This window comes from Aspergillus melleus, assembly GCF_016097325.1.
Source record: "Aspergillus melleus strain CBS 546.65 chromosome Unknown contig7, whole genome shotgun sequence".
Lineage (NCBI taxonomy): Eukaryota > Fungi > Ascomycota > Eurotiomycetes > Eurotiales > Aspergillaceae > Aspergillus > Aspergillus melleus.
This window is the reverse complement of record NW_025763376.1, coordinates 614,028-630,088: the sequence shown is the minus strand read 5'-3', so window position 1 is coordinate 630,088 and position 16,061 is coordinate 614,028. Positions and strand designations below refer to the sequence as shown.

Sequence of the window (16,061 nt, the reverse complement as noted above, 5' to 3'; positions counted from 1 at the left end):
ATCAACCCAATCCTCAGGCACCACAGAAATCTTCCTCAACTCCACCCGTCCTTGAATATCCACCAACGTGAGCTTGCGAAAAACTCACCTAATGTCCACGACTATCTCTCCTTTATAGGCAGGGTATTCTTCTTCTCTTAGCCAAGTTGGCTTCCTTCCAGTTAATCCGCGGGCTCTCACGCAAAGCCTTCTGCGGAAACATTGTTCCATCGATTCGCCGCTCTTCAATTCCTGCGCGATCTCTCAGCAACAAGCCTTCCAAAGGTCGCCATTCAACTAAATCTCTTCAGGTCGGAAAACCTCACGTCCAGTCCCCTGCCGTCAGACAATTTATCGCGCCCGCCACGCCACGCCGGAAAGTTGGGCCCGCCACACCAGTCCAGAAAGCTGTGACACACAGGTCGACGCACTCGCCGAAGCACTCGCCGAAGCCATTGGAGCCAGGATCCTCCGTGTTTCGCACACCAAAACTTCTTCCGCACATAGCAGGCTTCAATAGACCCCGGGCAACCCATTTGATATACCATCCTTCCACATACAAGCTTGCAGGCCTCGAATTCCCGCCGGTCTCCGGAATAACACCCATGAAGATCAATTACCAGGTCGTGACGACCCCGACCTATGACACCCCGGGTACCTGCCTCATCCTCAATTTCCCAGACAAGCGCTATGTTTTCGGACAAGTATCTGAGGGTACCCAGCGGGCTTGTATGGAGCGCGGTATCCGACTTTCATATCTCACCGATGTATTCATCACGGGGCGATCGGAGTGGAAGAGTCATGGTGGCTTGATTGGCATGATACTCACGGTGTCTGACGTGATCGGCACCTCGCACAGTGCACTGGAAGCCAGCGAACGCGAGAAGGCAGAGCGTAAGCTCCAGGACGACAAAGGGACGCATGGCTTGCCTTTGGCGATACAGGGCGGCGAGACGGTAGTCCAGCGAGGCTCATTAACGGTCCACGGGCCCAGAAATTTGACGCATACCTTGACCACTGGCCGGCGGTTTGTTTTCAGACAGGGCATGCCCATATACACGCGGGAGTATGACTCCGAGAGCGTATTGAAGAACGTTTCGGCCACTGCAGAGGATCCTTTCGAGCAGCCAACGTGGTCGGACAACAACATCAAAGTTTGGGCCTTGCCTATCCGCCCCTCGTCGCCGTCGCAGGGGAGCCCGCGAAGTCCCAGGAAGAGGAGTCTCGATGAATTCCAGGAGAACAAACCCGATGGATTAGACTCCCGCGCCCGGGATCTGATCACGAAACAGGCCATTGTGAACGACATGTTCAACTCATCCTGGAGGATGGACGCTCTTGTCAAGACTCCCCTGGCAGAAGTCCAAATGCCCGCAGCGATGTTTGTCCGCAATGCGAAAACAAAGTCGTTTGAACCGTATAAGGGTCCTATGCCAGGAGGCGATCAACCTCTCCCGGATATCAAGGTTTTTGTTCGACAACCTTGGCCCGGCGCAGCGGTGGAGAAGATCCCGCCCACGTCGCGATGTGACGAAGCGGTCTCGTACGTCGTCCGGAACCAGGATTTCAGAGGCAAATTCGACCCCGAAAAGGCCAAGGGATATGGAGTGCCATATGGCCCGGACTTCGGAAAGTTAGCTGGAGGCCAGAGCGTGACCGTTGGCGATAAGGTCATCACACCAGACATGGTTCTTGGACCCCCACGACTCGGCAAAGGAACCGCGTTCATTGACCTGCCAACCGCCGATTATGTTGAAAATTTGGTAAATCGACCAGAGTGGAACTCGCCCTCTGTGACGACAAATCTCGAGGCGTTTGTTTGGATTCTGGGTCCCGGTCTCGGGGAGCACCCCAAACTGCGCGAATTCATGTCCCGGATGTCCCACTGCAAACACACAGTATCCAGCACTGACTACAACCCGAATTACCTGGCCATGGCAGGCGTTGCGGGCGGGTCGGTGCGTATGGCAAAGATAAGACGCGAAAACCATCCGATTCCGATCCACGATAATGTTACCCTTCCGCAAGCTGGAACGTCCACAGCCAAGCCGACGACCACGACCGAGATCAAGAAAACATGTCCATTCAAGCCTTTGGAACCTGGTTTGATTATCGAGTTAGAGCCCGAGACCAAGATCAATTCATCCCTGGTGGCACCGCGGTTCAACGCGGTCGAAGTGGTCCGGAAAATGCCCGCTGCAGTTCAGAAGCGTGTGGCTACAATTGGGCAGCGGGTCAAGAAGGAGTATTTCCAGAAACAACTGAAGGACTTCCAACGGGATCTTCCTGGGCGGGACGCAGAAATCTTCACATTGGGCACGGGCTCATCGGTACCGTCGAGGTATCGCAACGTCTCGAGTACTCTTGTCAGCGTGCCTGGATATGGTTACTATCTACTTGACTGCGGGGAGAACACACTCGGCCAGCTAAAGCGCGTTTTCGAGCCCGAAAAGCTGCGAGAGGTCCTACAGAACCTGCGACTCATATGGATCAGCCATCTTCACGCGGACCACCATCTGGGGACCGCGGCTGTCATCCAGGCCTGGTATAAGGAAAACTACCCCAACGGAGCCCCCGAAGTCGACAAACTTGAGACCGACATGTCCAAGATACTGAATGAGAAACGCTTGTTTGTAGTCTCGGAACCCATGATGATTGGGTGGCTCCAAGAGTATGCCAGCGTGGAGGACTACGGCTTTGGCAAGATCGTGCCCTTGACCACCTATACGTTCACCAGAGAAGGCGGTGATGGCGCGTTCGAGTCCAGACTCACCTACCGTCACTGCCGCGCTGATGGCACTTACCCCGGACACGACACGGATGAAGGAAAACCCGTAACCTCGTCTCTCAGCTTCAACGAAAACGTATCTCCCCTCGCCCCTCTGCTCCGCAAAGCAACCGGGCTTTCCGAACTTCTGACCGCGAGAGTGTCCCACTGCAAGGGCGCCATGGCGGTCTCCCTTGTCTTCCCAGACGGGTTCAAGGTCTCGTTCTCGGGCGACTGCCGACCCTCTCCAGGCTTCGCCGCCATCGGCCGTGGGTCCACGGTGATGATCCACGAGGCCACGTTCCAGAACGACATGGCGGGATCGGCTCTGGCCAAAAAGCATTGCACGGCTGCCGAAGCCCTCGAAGTGGGTCGCCGAATGAAGGCCAAATCCATCATCCTCACCCACTTCAGTCAGCGATACCAGAAAGTCACGCACGTCGAACGAACCGACTCTCGCGACGCGGCCAAACCCGACGAGCCGGCTAAGCAGGAGCCCGACCAACTGGATATTCCAGACGAAGAGCCTGAAACCACGCCGGGCGTCATGCCTCCCATCGTGTACGACGAGAACTTCATGTCCCAGTCGAAACCGGTTGATGTCCCAGTGGTCGGAGCGTTCGACTACATGCGCATCCGCGTTGGCGACATGCCCATCACCCAGGCATATGCCCCCGCGATCGAGAAACTGAACGAGATCCTTGAGCGCCTTTCCGCGGCGGAGCAGGAGGAACACAAGAAGGTGCTCGAACAGCAGGCCGCGGAGATCATGAAGCAGAAAATGGCAAAGCACGCGAAGCCGGGCAAAAAGGCCAAGAAGGGCTTCAAGGCAGGCGCCGGTGACGCTCCTGCTCCTGCCCCCGAACCTGCTCCTCCGGCGCCCGCCCCCGAGGCCGAGGAAAAGCCGCAGCCCAAGCACTCAATCTGGAGTGCCAGCGAGAGCGAAAGCGGATGGAGCACCAGCGAAGACGAGGAACTCGATCTCGAACCCGTCGTGCCAGTAACTCCTCGCAAACCGAGTCCTCCCACGACCTACAGCCCGCCCATGACCCGGTCTCGGTCGAAGCCGCCTAAATCGGAATAAGCATAGGGGAGGAAAGTGTGTATGAAGACGGAAAAGTAGATATTCATCGCCCCTTTGTTTTCCTTTATCTTCATGTACAGATAGACGATGGTCTAGAAACATAATTCTTATTATCTTTACTATCATCACCTGATACAGGGTTTGGTTTGCCAGGCATCCTGCTTGCATGTTTGGGTTTCTCATTCTTTCTATAAGATTCTGATCCTTTCGGCGCGTGTACAGATAGGGTTTGGATTGTTGTTTCTGTGCTTGATATCTGTTGATATACATATAGATTATTTTCTACTCTTCCATGAATGATAGAAAGGAAAAAGTAAGACTCTTGAACCCAAAAGAATAATTAGATCATCTGTTCAGCCTTTCTTTGAGCGCCCGTTTCCCCAGTCTTTTATTTTGTATATGTCTTCTCTCCAAAACGAACAAAAAAGGGGTAGGTAGATCGATAGATAGATACTAAGAGGAGGCAACAAGAAAGGAAAAACTACGCTATACAAAGAAAGCAATTACGTCCGTCCTGTTTTAGAAACCAGCTTGGATCTTCTCCTTCTCGTCCTTACCGTAGAGTCCCTCGCCGAGGTTCTGTACGCATTCACTGCTCCAGTTCTTCGGAGTGAACTTGTCGACGATCTCCTTGAACGCGTCTAGTGTGCAGAAGGTGTCGTCGCCAGGGAGATGGTTCTGGGGCTTAGCGGCGCAGCCGGGGATGCGGACGGGGCGGTCGTTGTAGCGGATACGGACATAGTGCTGCTTCATGGTCTGACGTGCGGAGTCGGGGAACGATGAGAGAGGGGCACGGGCTGTGTCAGAAGGCGCAGGCGGGGTGTTGTTGTTGGAAGAAGAGCCACCACCCAGGAAGGAGAAGAAGCCGGGCTTTTTGGTGGCAATGGAAGGACTGGAGAATTCCTCCAACATGACCCCTGCGTTGTCCTCAGAGCCGTGCTTGGCCTTGGAGAAGAGTTCAATGGCAATGGAAGAGGTGAAAGGCGGCCAGATTCCGTCGAACGCTCCCGTGCTGCCCAGGATGGCGGCCAGCGTCGTGTCGTGGCATCCGCTCATTGCGAACTTGATGGCCTTTCCATGCTCAGTGGAGGAGCCGGAGGCCGAGGTCTCGCTACGCCAGCCGCCATCCACAGCGGTGCTGACCATGCGGTCGACCACGTCGCCCATCAGGCCTCCAATGCCGAGCTTCCGGTACTCGTTGCTTTCCGTGTATCCGGCGAACCATTCGTCCACGGCGATCGTGTTCAGATGTTGCCGGGTCTTCTTGTCGTAGAACTCCGAGGGGAGTTTTGTGGCGGGACCGTGAGCGAGACTGGCGTTGATGGTGTCTGCAATGCCCGACAGACGAGGATGAGAGTCAACGGCGACCTTGGGGGAGCTTTCCGGCATCCACTTGGACAAAAGACTGTTGATATAGTTCATTTCATCGGTGTCGTTCCCTGTATATTTCGGAGTTGTTGTGAGTTACGAATTCCTTCGATGATAGTGAGAGAAGAACAACAACGTACATCGAAGTGCGGCCCTGTCGGCGAAAAGCTTCCCGAGTTGCCTAAACCGACGACAGTTGCCCTCGTTAGGGAAGAGCGTCTCTTCCGACACCGAACGAGCAACAATCACGGGGGCTGAGAAATCTTGTGTGCGAGCGCCGGAAGGGTACATGCCCCAGAAGGCTTGTTGAAGGGACTCAAGAGCGCGCGGGATGGGCGTGGTGCGGAGATACATGTCCTCGGTGTCAGTCTTGATCTTTGGCATGAATCCAAGTTGATCTACGTAGAGATGCCTCAGGCGCTGGCCGAGAGCAAAGGTGGTTTCACGACCCTTGTCTGTCAGCTCACCATGTTGACTATATCAGTCAGTAACATGCGGCGTTTCTCCGGTTCGTGTTTGCCATGGATCCAGAACTTGCCAGATGCCCTCAATATCACCGGTCGCGCCGACTGCCACCACCGATTCATCATTGTCTCCAAAGGTCTCCATCTTTCGCCGCCATTGGAAGCCATTCCACGAGGAGACATCCTGGTTGCTCGCCGCCATTTGGATCATTTGGCGTGCGACATTACAGTACGGCCAATCTTGACAGGGGAGGTTGATTAGACGAGCGGTTTCGCAGGTGATAGAGCAATATTGGGGGACGAATTACATGGAGCAAGGCCTGCCTTCAGGATATCAGCATGTGTCAATCAATTGAGAGGGGAGTTTGTTCCGATGTATCTACATACATTTTGAAAACGCGAAGATACCGGTGTACGTTCACCTGGAGATTGTATCGTCAGTTTCCCGAGGTCATTCAATCCATTCAGTTTCCCAAAAGCTCTCACCATGACGAAGGAACTGTGCCATTGATTAGCTCGCAATCGATGGGGCTGCCGATAGTGTTCACGGAGACCTTACCACCTGGACCAACTGCAGCTTCAAATCCCGAGGATAGAGCTGGTCGAGCTCCTCCTTAGAGTAAGGCTCACGAGGGATAAGTGTTGTCATTTCCGCAGAGGTGTCGACGCCGAAGCAAGAGGCAAAGCTGCCTTCCTCTCGAGAAATGAGGACTTGTTCTGGATGGGAAAAGGCAGGCCGTTAACGATGCCTCAAGTTGGGCCGAGGATGACGCAGAAGGCGGTGGGTGGGACCCACGTGCCCGTGGATGATGTAATCGCCTTGATGGCCCAATTTCAACACGCCACAATCCATGGCCTCTGGGATTCTTTTTCTTATCTTTCTTTTCAAATATCAATGCTTCGCGCTCTAAATGCCCAATGCTTAGGTAGTATAAGAAAGTGTCAGTATCACCCTCGGGGATGCCAGGTTTGTCCTGTGATAGCTCATTGCGCAATTCCTGAATCTAGAGATGGACAAGGGCCTTTTCACATGCCCATGGTCGGCGGTATGGCAAGGGAAGTCTTTGCTTTATACCATCACCTGGTCGAATTTCGGTAGGCCCGCACTTGAGCGTATGGTAGACAAAATCCATTTGCATCAGATCCTCACTCATAATAGAGAGAGCCGCGTTATCATTGAGCTCATCAATCGGTCTCAGTGCAAAAACACATGCATCGGGGGCTCGTGAGGCTTGATCCATTGCGACTACCAAGACTCTGTCATAGCCGGATAACAATGGTTGAATCCGCGTATTCAAGTAGCCGTGAGTAAAGGGCGATATATTTGTTTCCGGACTCTGGCGGTAGCGCGGGCATTGATCATGGGCGTGATGCTCACCATCGATTATGTGGGTGCGCTGCATCGATTTGCGCTTCCAAGACATATCACCATACTTGGGTGGTTGCGTGTTGCTGGCGGCTAAGCCATCTTGTTGCCAACCATACTAAAATAATCCATGTTTATCTCTTCACAGTACTGGCCAGGGAGACTTTATCTGCTCTGCCAACCCGGCTCTCTGGATGACATCTGAGACTCTTTTCTTGGCTTCTTTCAGAATCTGGTGTTCACTCATGGTCAATAATTCGCCGGTCTCCACCAACAATTGGCCATCGACTACTACCACATCCACATCCCTTCCAGTCGCAACATAGACCACATTACTGACAGGGTTAAGGCATGGCTGAAGTTGCGACTTTTCCGTGTTAATGGCCACAAAATCCGCTTTCTTGCCGGTTTCCAGGCTACCAACAAGGTCTTCAAGACCTAGAGCTCGCGCTCCGTTGATAGTAGCCATCTCTAGGGCGGTTTCTGCGGGGACCAGAGCCGGGTCATATGAAGCACTCCTATGAATAATAGCAGCAAGCTTTATTTCTTGTAGCATATCACAGCTGTTATTGCAGGGAGCCCCGTCTGTACCAAGACTGACATTGACTCCTCCGGCAAGTAGCTCTGGCACGGGGCCAATGCCCGAAGCTAATTTGGCGTTTGAGGTTGGGCAGTGTGCTATGTGGGTGCCAGATTCCGCTAGTCTTGGGATGTCTTTGTCTTTATCCAGGTGCACCATGTGAACAAGTACAGTTGATGGCGACAGCAGGCCTGTGGCATCAGCCCAAGAGACAGGACTATGTCCTAGAGAAGCGAAGTATTCGAACTGTCTTCTTGTTTCTGCGCAGTGCATTGTAATGGGAATCCCGTGAGAATGGGCGACGGAGGCTAATTCCTTCATTCGAGAGTGCGGAGCCCTGGCCCCGATTTGATTCAGCATCCTCCCGTCAAGCCGAATATAAAGCTGGTCTTACAGTCCCGCTGGAGCGACCCCAAACCATACCCGGATTCGATCATCCGCAGCACCGTTCCATTTTCGCCAGGTCTCCACCACGTCAGGTATTGAATTGTCTGGCATGTTGCTTTCTTTGGCAGGATTGGGAGCGAATTGACCCAAGCAGCCTCGAATACCGCTTTCTTGAACCACACGACAAAGTCCATCAAAGTTATGCTGTGAGAGAAACTGTTTGCAGGATGGTTAGGTTGCTCCTGTGATAGGAACCTAAGTGATCCCCGGTGAAAGAATGGAATAGATTGCACGATACATACCATACTCTCCAAAAAACATGTTGTTCCTGACTTCAACATCTCGGCAACGCTCAATTGCACCGATACATAGGCATCTTCACTAGTCATCGCGTGCTGCAGTGGACGGATCCTATCGTCGAGCCAGCTGTGAAGCTCTTTATTATCGGCCGTTCCCCGAATCAACGTTTGGACTGTATGCATGTGTGTTGATATCAATCCTGGTATCACAATCCGTCCGCTGAGATCATATTGCTGATCTTGGGGATATTTCGCAAGTAAAATGTTGGTTTTGCCCAAGTCCTGGATGACATGTCCCTGGACATAGATGGCACCATCCTCAATAATGCGTCGATCAGAGTCGACAGTAATGATGGTTGCGTGGGTGTAAAGCATTTTCAAATCAACGTACCGGGAAACCGCTGGAAGATACCAGTGAAACGACAACTCTCAATCTATCTTTAGACCTTGATAGAAGGCGGGAGGTTGACAAGCAAGAGGGGGCGGGGCGGTGGGCAACTGCACATGATCGCATGCACCTTTTTGGCCATGCAAAGTATGGATGGTTGATAACTCCGATCTAACCCAAGTGGCTCCTATTCTACAGTAGCTCATCTAACAATCATTCAGTCAGACTCATGGGCATACAGCATCGTCCCAAGGTACTATAGAATTAGTGTACATAGACGCATCAAGTTCTTACCTAAATGTGCTTTATGACTGCTCAGTTATGATATACTTTGACGCAAGTATGGAGTATGGTTATATCAAGACAAATATCTCGTGAATCAAACCCGCTTATTTCTTCGTCGCGACTCTCCTCTTGCCATCTCCAAGATATCCTCCTTTTACCCGGCTATCGGGGTCCCATTCGTCCCGAATACGCTCAAGGCGCTGGTAATTATCCGCCGTCCAGTATTCAGTGAAACGTAGCTCAAAATCCGAATCTCCTATATATGATCCAACGGATTCGCCTTCAACCTGTTTCATGATTTGTTGCAACCACTCCACACACCGCTGGTCGTCTTCCTCGTTTTCCCAGATGAGATAAACCGCGAAATAGTGATCTGATCGCATACTGAGTGCCATTTCGGGTAGCTTCTTTCTACTCCAGGGACGCATCGAAGTCCAAAAAAGATATGAATCTGGGTGCGGAAGCGTAAAACATGCCTTTTCTAGAAGACCGGGCACATCTGCGTCGTTGCGGAGGTACAAATTGTCGGAACAATACCGGTCTTTCTTGGGATGCAACGTACTCATTATCTCATAGAGATTATCCAGGCTGTCCTTGAGACAGAAAGATTCGTGTAGTGTGCCTGCAGGCCTGGAATCCTGAACCGGCTGGAGCGCCCGCATGGCGTCCTCTGTGGTATTCTTCATAGTAGTGAAATAAATGGCGAATACTGGCGCCCCATCGTCATTTTTAGCCTTCGCAGTGATTTCTGTGTCACCGTCCAACGTCTGTACCAAGGAGAGAGCCCATTTGAATGCCTCGTAGTAGAGCGTTTGGGGGTAGATATACATAGAAGAACGAATCTCTCGCGGCAGTGGTATCAGACGCACGTGGAATTGCGTGATAACGCCAGGGAATGCTATGCTTTTAGTTAGAAATGTCTAGCCTACATGGAATCTGCGAGTGATAGACACAGACCTGGCCCGGCTCCGCGAGAAGCCCAGAAGAGGTCTTCGTTCTGCTGTGCATTGCAGTGGACCAGCTGGCCCTGCGCAGTGACAACATCTACGGCCTCGACAAACTCACAACCCCATCCCCAGTTCTGTAGAACGTTATTAATGTCCCGCGCATGCCAAAAGAAGCTACTACTTGATAGGAAGACATACTCCACAATTCCATCCCATTCCACCCTGAAGCAAAAAGCCCCCCAATCCAACATCACCACAATGACCTCCGGGAAACATTAAGTCATGAGTAGCAAGTCGATCATTAAGCTCCTTGCTGGTGATACTAGGCGTCGAGATCACAACTCTCTTCTCCGGATCGACGCTGAGTTGCTTCCAGTCGCCCATATCGATCAAGATCGAATCATCTTGGACACTCCATACTGGAAATGAGTGGCCCCCTGCCCGCACAGAGACATGGCATTTATGCTGAATCGCCAGCTGCATAGCCGCAACTATATCACCTTCGCTAGTCACCTTGGCAATCGCCAATGGGAACCGATTTGGGCAGTGCTTGTTGAATACATGTTCCAGGCGTGCAGCCTCGTACACCCGGGCGTCTGCCGTGTCCCTCCAGATAATCCGCATGGTCTGTTTTGGAGATTTGGGCTCTCTACTTAAGCCTTGCTTTTTTCTTTTTTTCGGACTGATCGGATCACGTCAGAGACATTTGTTGGGTCGGTGATTTTTCTTGAGGGGTGAAGGAAGAAAGGAATGGGAATCAACCAGGGAAGGTGGGCAAGCAACGTTCACGTGCGGGGGTTCCCGATGTTCCTGCAGGCGAACTGCCTCCGATCTGTTCAGGTTCGACCAGGATATTCCAGTCCACCCTTGTGCTTGGCATCATACAGTAGATTCGAGTAGGACGGGTTACTATGTAGTTGTAGTTGAAGAGAGTGGGGAGAGGCACAAAAAGGCGGAAAAGAAAGGCCGGGCGAATAATGCCGCCAAGGCCAGTCGGGGTTCCCGGTCTGATCGCCAGACACGCACCGCATCTTCTGTCCCTCGTCCATCAATCATATCTCGCCGCCATCTCTAGCTCTACATCGGCCCTAGATCGCTATCTATTTCCTCTTAGTCACTGTTGCCTGGATATTTTCGAGCAGGCGAGCGTAATACACTCCCATCGACAGAAGTTGCTCGCTTCCCCTTGTTCAACTCACCCAGGGAGCTTCCCCCCCCACATCATCCTCGGGGTAGTATAGGACAATTTCATGTGTATGATCAGCCCTTGAGAACTGCCTCCTCTGCTGTGCCTTGAATTGTCTCTGGTCGAATGATAAAAATCAATGACAATGTCCCGGAATTGTTGAACTGCGACCCTCTCGTTCTGGTTTTGGTCCCTTGCAGCAAGTCACCTTAAAATATCCTTGATGGATATAGATCTTTCCCCGAACCCGATCAAGTTCCTGGACCATTGTTACACGGTAGCTGCACAGAGCTGTGAGCTGTTGGCTTCCCATTTCTCGGCATCGTGATTCCTCAAGTCTTTGCACGCTCGGGTGACACCTTGATTCCTGTCTTTATCTCGGTCATCCTCTTGAACCCCGCTAAAACTTTAAGCGACATTGGTAAGTCATGTCTGCTGTCCCTTAGGGTCTGGTTTCAACTGATATTGAATTGCTCACGGCGTGCTGGTTAGTTCATTCGGAACCAACTACACTCACACAGCCGAGCGTTCGTTTGAAGAGTCGGTTGGCTTCTCGGTGTTTGCACTCATGGAGGTAAGAAAGTCTCACTTTTCACTTAATGACCCTCAAACGACCTTTGAAGAGAATTAGTCTGGTTATGCTCTCATGTGACTGGACGAGCCAATTTTGCTGCTTCATATGCTTTGCTGTTCTATAATACACATCAAGCCCAATGTCCCTGAGTGGCCTATGCCAGAGCGGCTTGCAGCTTCGGCGCGGCTGGTTGCTTGAAGGGCACATTGAGTTTCCTCAGATTGGTGAATTGAAGGGATGTACGATGTTTGCTTCAATGTTGCTCAACGGCTCTGTCGATTGCAGTCTTCCCCCTTCAATTGCACGCTAGGCAGCTCCTTCACTGTCCAGTCTCCCCTGTCCATCTGTATGCCACGTGCTGTGCGCTCGGGGGATTTCAAGCAGTGATTAAAAGCCTTAAAGAGCAAGGCCTCACTAGATCATTCTTTGATTTGGATGTTAATGCCCCTCATTCCCATCGCTGCACCTCTCTCCTCTCTCCCAACATCTGCACTCTGCCCGCAAGATCCCGCAAGATGGCTCCTCTGTCACTTCAACCCCATCGTTGGATCGACTTTGGTCCGGAAAGACATCTATTCTCAGATGTTTCTGTTTTGCAAGGAAGACCTACAGTTTGCAAGACTAGTGCCGAACTAAAACTCGAGAGTATCTTACAGGTCGCAAATCATTCCCCCGGACAGCCTGGGCAGGCGAAGCCAGGCCAGCTTGCAGCCACCAAATCTCAAGATCCTAAACCTCGTCTTCTGCTGATGGGTCTTCGTCGGTAATTATCACAAAGAAACCTGCCCTACACAGTTGACCGAACTGACGGAACCAGGAGTGGGAAATCCTCCATCGCAAGTGTTGTCTTTCATAAGATGCCCCCAAATGAAACCCTGTTCTTAGAGTCAACTACACGCATCCAGAAAGATTCCATCCAGTGAGTTTCTCCATCACTCACGCCTAGATCTGTTCATAACACCAGTGGCAGCTCTTTCATGGACTTCCAGGTCTGGGATTTCCCCGGTCAGTTGGAATACTTCGAGCCATCTTTTGACCTCGAAGACATTTTTGGGAGCCTCGGTGCGCTCGTCTGGGTCATCGATGCCCAAGATGATTACCTGGACTCCGTGGCGCGTCTGAACCGGACCATCTTGACTGTTCAGCAGTACTACCCAAACATTAACATCGAGGTCTTCATCCATAAAGTTGACGGGTTGTCGGACGAGTATCGCACCGACACTTTCCAGGACATCGTGCAGCTAATTTCCGACGAACTGAGCGATGCCGGATACGAGAACGCCCCCGTCCATTACTACCTCACTTCTATTTACGACTACTCCGTTTTCGAGGCTTTCAGCAAGGTAATCCAGAAGCTGATTCCCAACCTTTCCACTCTCGAAAACTTGATCAACACTCTGGCCAACAACTGTGGATTCGAGAAGACTTATCTCTTCGACGTTCTGAGCAAGATCTACATTGCGTCTGATACTCGTCCGGTGGATATGTCGTGCTATGAGATGTGCTCCGATTACATTGATGTCATTGTGGATATCTCCGAGCTCTACTCATGGGATCATCCAGACCGCAAGCCCAAGGGTGATCAAACGCAGGAGGCAGAGAGCCATGTCGTTCTGCACGACGAAACAATGATTCATTTGATGGAAATGAATAAGTGTGTTTTCACCGCCCTGACTGGCGAACGAGTATGCTGACTGTTGTTAGATATCTGTGTCTAGTTTCCGTGATCAGGAATACCGAATCCAAAGAAAAGAAGGGGCTAATCGACATGAACTGTCGTACCTTCCAAGAGTCGCTCAACGATGTTTTCTCTCGCAGTTGGGAGCAGGAACAGGAGCAAGCGCCCGATCGACTGGAGCAAGTTCCCAGCTGATCGGCCTTGTTCCATAACCCGTCGGTAATATTTTGGCCTTATTTCTTGTGAATACCATTATACTCTGGTATGATACATTCCCGAGGCACTTGAGATCTGACTTAGGATTGTGTCATCTTGGCTCAGAAGTCTACGAGGAATTAGGAAGAGGCTGCGTTGTCCACGGTGTATGTACAAGGGTCGATCGCTGGACTTTTCCATATCATGAGCTTCATCAGAGTTGGATATGCCCCGTTGCACCGATTAATTTAACTCAATTCATTTTGCCAATACTTTTTTGAACTTGTAATAAATACCTACAAAAGTATTGGGCCATCCCACTAAGGCATTAAGGCAACCAGCAACGGCGGGCCCACTTGGCGTCCTTTTTTTTTTTTTTTTCTATTAGGTCGGTAGAAAAACCGTCACCAGAGCTTTTCCATCCTTCTTCAACCTTCTCCTTTTGACGACTCGAATCGAAGATGTCAACATGACAGCAGCCCCTTCGGCGACCAAGCTTTATGCAGCTTGGAATATGCACTCCTAACATCGACTCATTCAACAGCTCTTCGATTCCACTGTAGAACCAGAATTGGTGAGTCGCACTCTCTTTACAGCAAAGCCCTTTTCACACCCCCATCCCCAATCTCGATGATGAAAAGTATTTTCCACATTCGCAGTTTCCACGCTAGCCGTCGCGAGAACCCATTCTAGACGTGCTCTGTGCGCAATTTCTTCCTTGGATGTCTGAGAGATCTGCCCATTGCAGCTGATGCAGTTTCACGTTGTCTATCTCTTGAAGGCCTCTTGCTGACTGTTATCTTTAGTAGTTACGATCCTTACTTCGTGGATATGAGGCTTGATAATGGGTACTGAAGGGGTGGTGTTGAGGGTGCAAGAAACGATCGGCTCGTCAGGGTCGCGTTCGATTTATTAGGGAGTTGGACGCATCATGCATGAAATTATAGTAATATCACGAATCATTGAATGGACCAAAAGATTTTTCACTGAGATAGTGCAAAATCCGTAGAGTTGATAGGGTTAAAGTGCAGCGATGTACGGAGTACCTATTGACAACCTCATCTCCAGAACAGATCTCTTAGCGCCCAAAGAAACAGGCTAGAAGTGACAATAGCCATGAAACTAGACATGTCACACCATCTGCATACCTAGTCTGAATGGAACGCGCGGAACATACTCGGTAGCAATCAAATCGATCGATATGATAGCTGTCCTCTACGCAAATTAGCATTAATCAGTCAATCTACAAACAGCTCCGCCGCCCCTCCTCCCTCCTCTCCCTCACTTTCTCTCTCAAACAAATCCTCCTCACCTCCCTCCCCACCATCACAACTCCTACACAGGCTGACATCCACCATGTCAGACCTCCGTCAAAGAAACACCAAATCCGCCAAACCAAAGGCCGGAAATGACAGCCCGGCCGCCCCGCGACGTCGCAATGAGGCAGCCGCCTCCAAAGCCGGAGGCATCGGCGTTCTGGATATCCTGCGACTAGTGCTCACGCTGGCGGTAGCTTCCTGCGGGCTCTCGTACTATATGACCTCGTCCGAGTCGTTGCTGTGGGGGTATCGGCCGTGGTATACCAGGTTGCCGGTGTTGATGCGATATCTGGTATGTTAGGACAAGATAACAAGGCCCTTTATGAAATTCCATTCCGGGAGATGTTTTGTCTTCGAGTTCCTCCTATTGGTCGGGAGAGAAACCGACTACGTCTTCGCTGTCATTATCATCATCATCATACCACCATACTAACCATCGCATGAAACCGTTCAGCAAGGACCTCTCTACCTAACCCCCTCCCAACTCGCCTCCCACGATGGCTCCGACCCGTCCCTCCCGATCTACCTCGCCGTGAACGGCAGCATCTTCGACGTGTCCGCGAACCCGATGATCTACGGCCCCGGCGGCCACTACAACGTCTTCGCCGGCCGCGACGCCACACGGGCGTTCGTAACCGGCTGTTTCCAGGAAGACACGACGGCCGACTTAACCGGCGTGGAGGAGATGTTCATTCCGATCGAGAACGACCCCGAGGAAGAGAAGACGCTGAGCAGCGGGGAGAAGAAGACGCGGCGGGAGCAGGACCTGCGTATGGCGCGGAACCAGGTGCAGAAGCAGGTGCAGCACTGGGAGAATTTCTTCCGCAACCATAAGAAGTATTTCGAGGTGGGCAAGGTCGTGGGGTTGGAGGATTTGCCGAAGGAGAAGAGGGAGCTTTGTGAGCAGGCGAAGCAGCAGAGGCCGAAGAGGAAGAATCTGAATAAGAAGAAGCAAAAGGAGCAGCAGAAGAAGCAGAAGCAGGGGAACTAAGGACGGGGTTATAGATATGTTTAGGTTAGGTTTGGGGCCGCAATGTATAGTATAGTATTCCGCATGGATTATCGTTTCTCGGTTTGGATTGGGCACAGCTCAGAGTGTACATTGTCTACGTGCCGGAGTATGTTCGTTCCATACTGCTGAAGATATATGCCTACGCATCCGTCTCCCAGAGAATATCCTAGCTCATGAACAGAC

The 16,061-nt window shown here is 51.5% G+C and overlaps 6 protein-coding genes across 6 annotated transcripts; 3 read left to right on the top strand and 3 right to left on the bottom strand.

Annotated features, from left to right (window-relative positions):
* Positions 1–584: 584 nt before the first annotated feature.
* LDX57_011184 (uncharacterized protein) lies at positions 585–3,830 on the top strand (the record flags this gene model as incomplete). The annotated part of the gene is made up of 1 exon (XM_046092929.1): positions 585–3,830. One exon carries the CDS (start codon positions 585–587, stop codon positions 3,828–3,830), a length of 3,246 nt encoding a protein of 1,081 aa, XP_045948907.1.
* A 519-nt stretch (positions 3,831–4,349) lies between these two features.
* On the bottom strand, positions 4,350–5,873 carry LDX57_011183 (putative acid phosphatase; the record flags this gene model as incomplete). Its single annotated transcript, XM_046092928.1, has 3 exons — positions 4,350–5,269; positions 5,339–5,673; positions 5,737–5,873. The coding sequence occupies 3 exons, from the start codon at positions 5,871–5,873 to the stop codon at positions 4,350–4,352; spliced, it is 1,392 nt and encodes a 463-aa protein (XP_045948906.1).
* Positions 5,874–7,170: 1,297 nt separating this feature from the next.
* On the bottom strand, positions 7,171–7,767 carry LDX57_011182 (uncharacterized protein; the record flags this gene model as incomplete). The annotated part of the gene is made up of 1 exon (XM_046092927.1): positions 7,171–7,767. The coding sequence occupies one exon, from the start codon at positions 7,765–7,767 to the stop codon at positions 7,171–7,173; it is 597 nt and encodes a 198-aa protein (XP_045948905.1).
* A 1,304-nt stretch (positions 7,768–9,071) lies between these two features.
* Positions 9,072–10,538, bottom strand: LDX57_011181 (FAD-binding oxidoreductase; the record flags this gene model as incomplete). The annotated part of the gene is made up of 3 exons (XM_046092926.1): positions 9,072–9,865; positions 9,925–10,048; positions 10,113–10,538. 3 exons carry the CDS (start codon positions 10,536–10,538, stop codon positions 9,072–9,074), a joined length of 1,344 nt encoding a protein of 447 aa, XP_045948904.1.
* A 1,651-nt stretch (positions 10,539–12,189) lies between these two features.
* GTR2 (GTR/RAG family Ras-related GTP-binding protein) lies at positions 12,190–13,547 on the top strand (the record flags this gene model as incomplete). The annotated part of the gene is made up of 4 exons (XM_046092925.1): positions 12,190–12,437; positions 12,492–12,593; positions 12,645–13,328; positions 13,379–13,547. The coding sequence occupies 4 exons, from the start codon at positions 12,190–12,192 to the stop codon at positions 13,545–13,547; spliced, it is 1,203 nt and encodes a 400-aa protein (XP_045948903.1).
* A 1,356-nt stretch (positions 13,548–14,903) lies between these two features.
* LDX57_011179 (putative heme/steroid binding domain protein) lies at positions 14,904–15,857 on the top strand (the record flags this gene model as incomplete). Its single annotated transcript, XM_046092924.1, has 2 exons — positions 14,904–15,158; positions 15,321–15,857. The coding sequence occupies 2 exons, from the start codon at positions 14,904–14,906 to the stop codon at positions 15,855–15,857; spliced, it is 792 nt and encodes a 263-aa protein (XP_045948902.1).
* Positions 15,858–16,061: the final 204 nt, after the last annotated feature.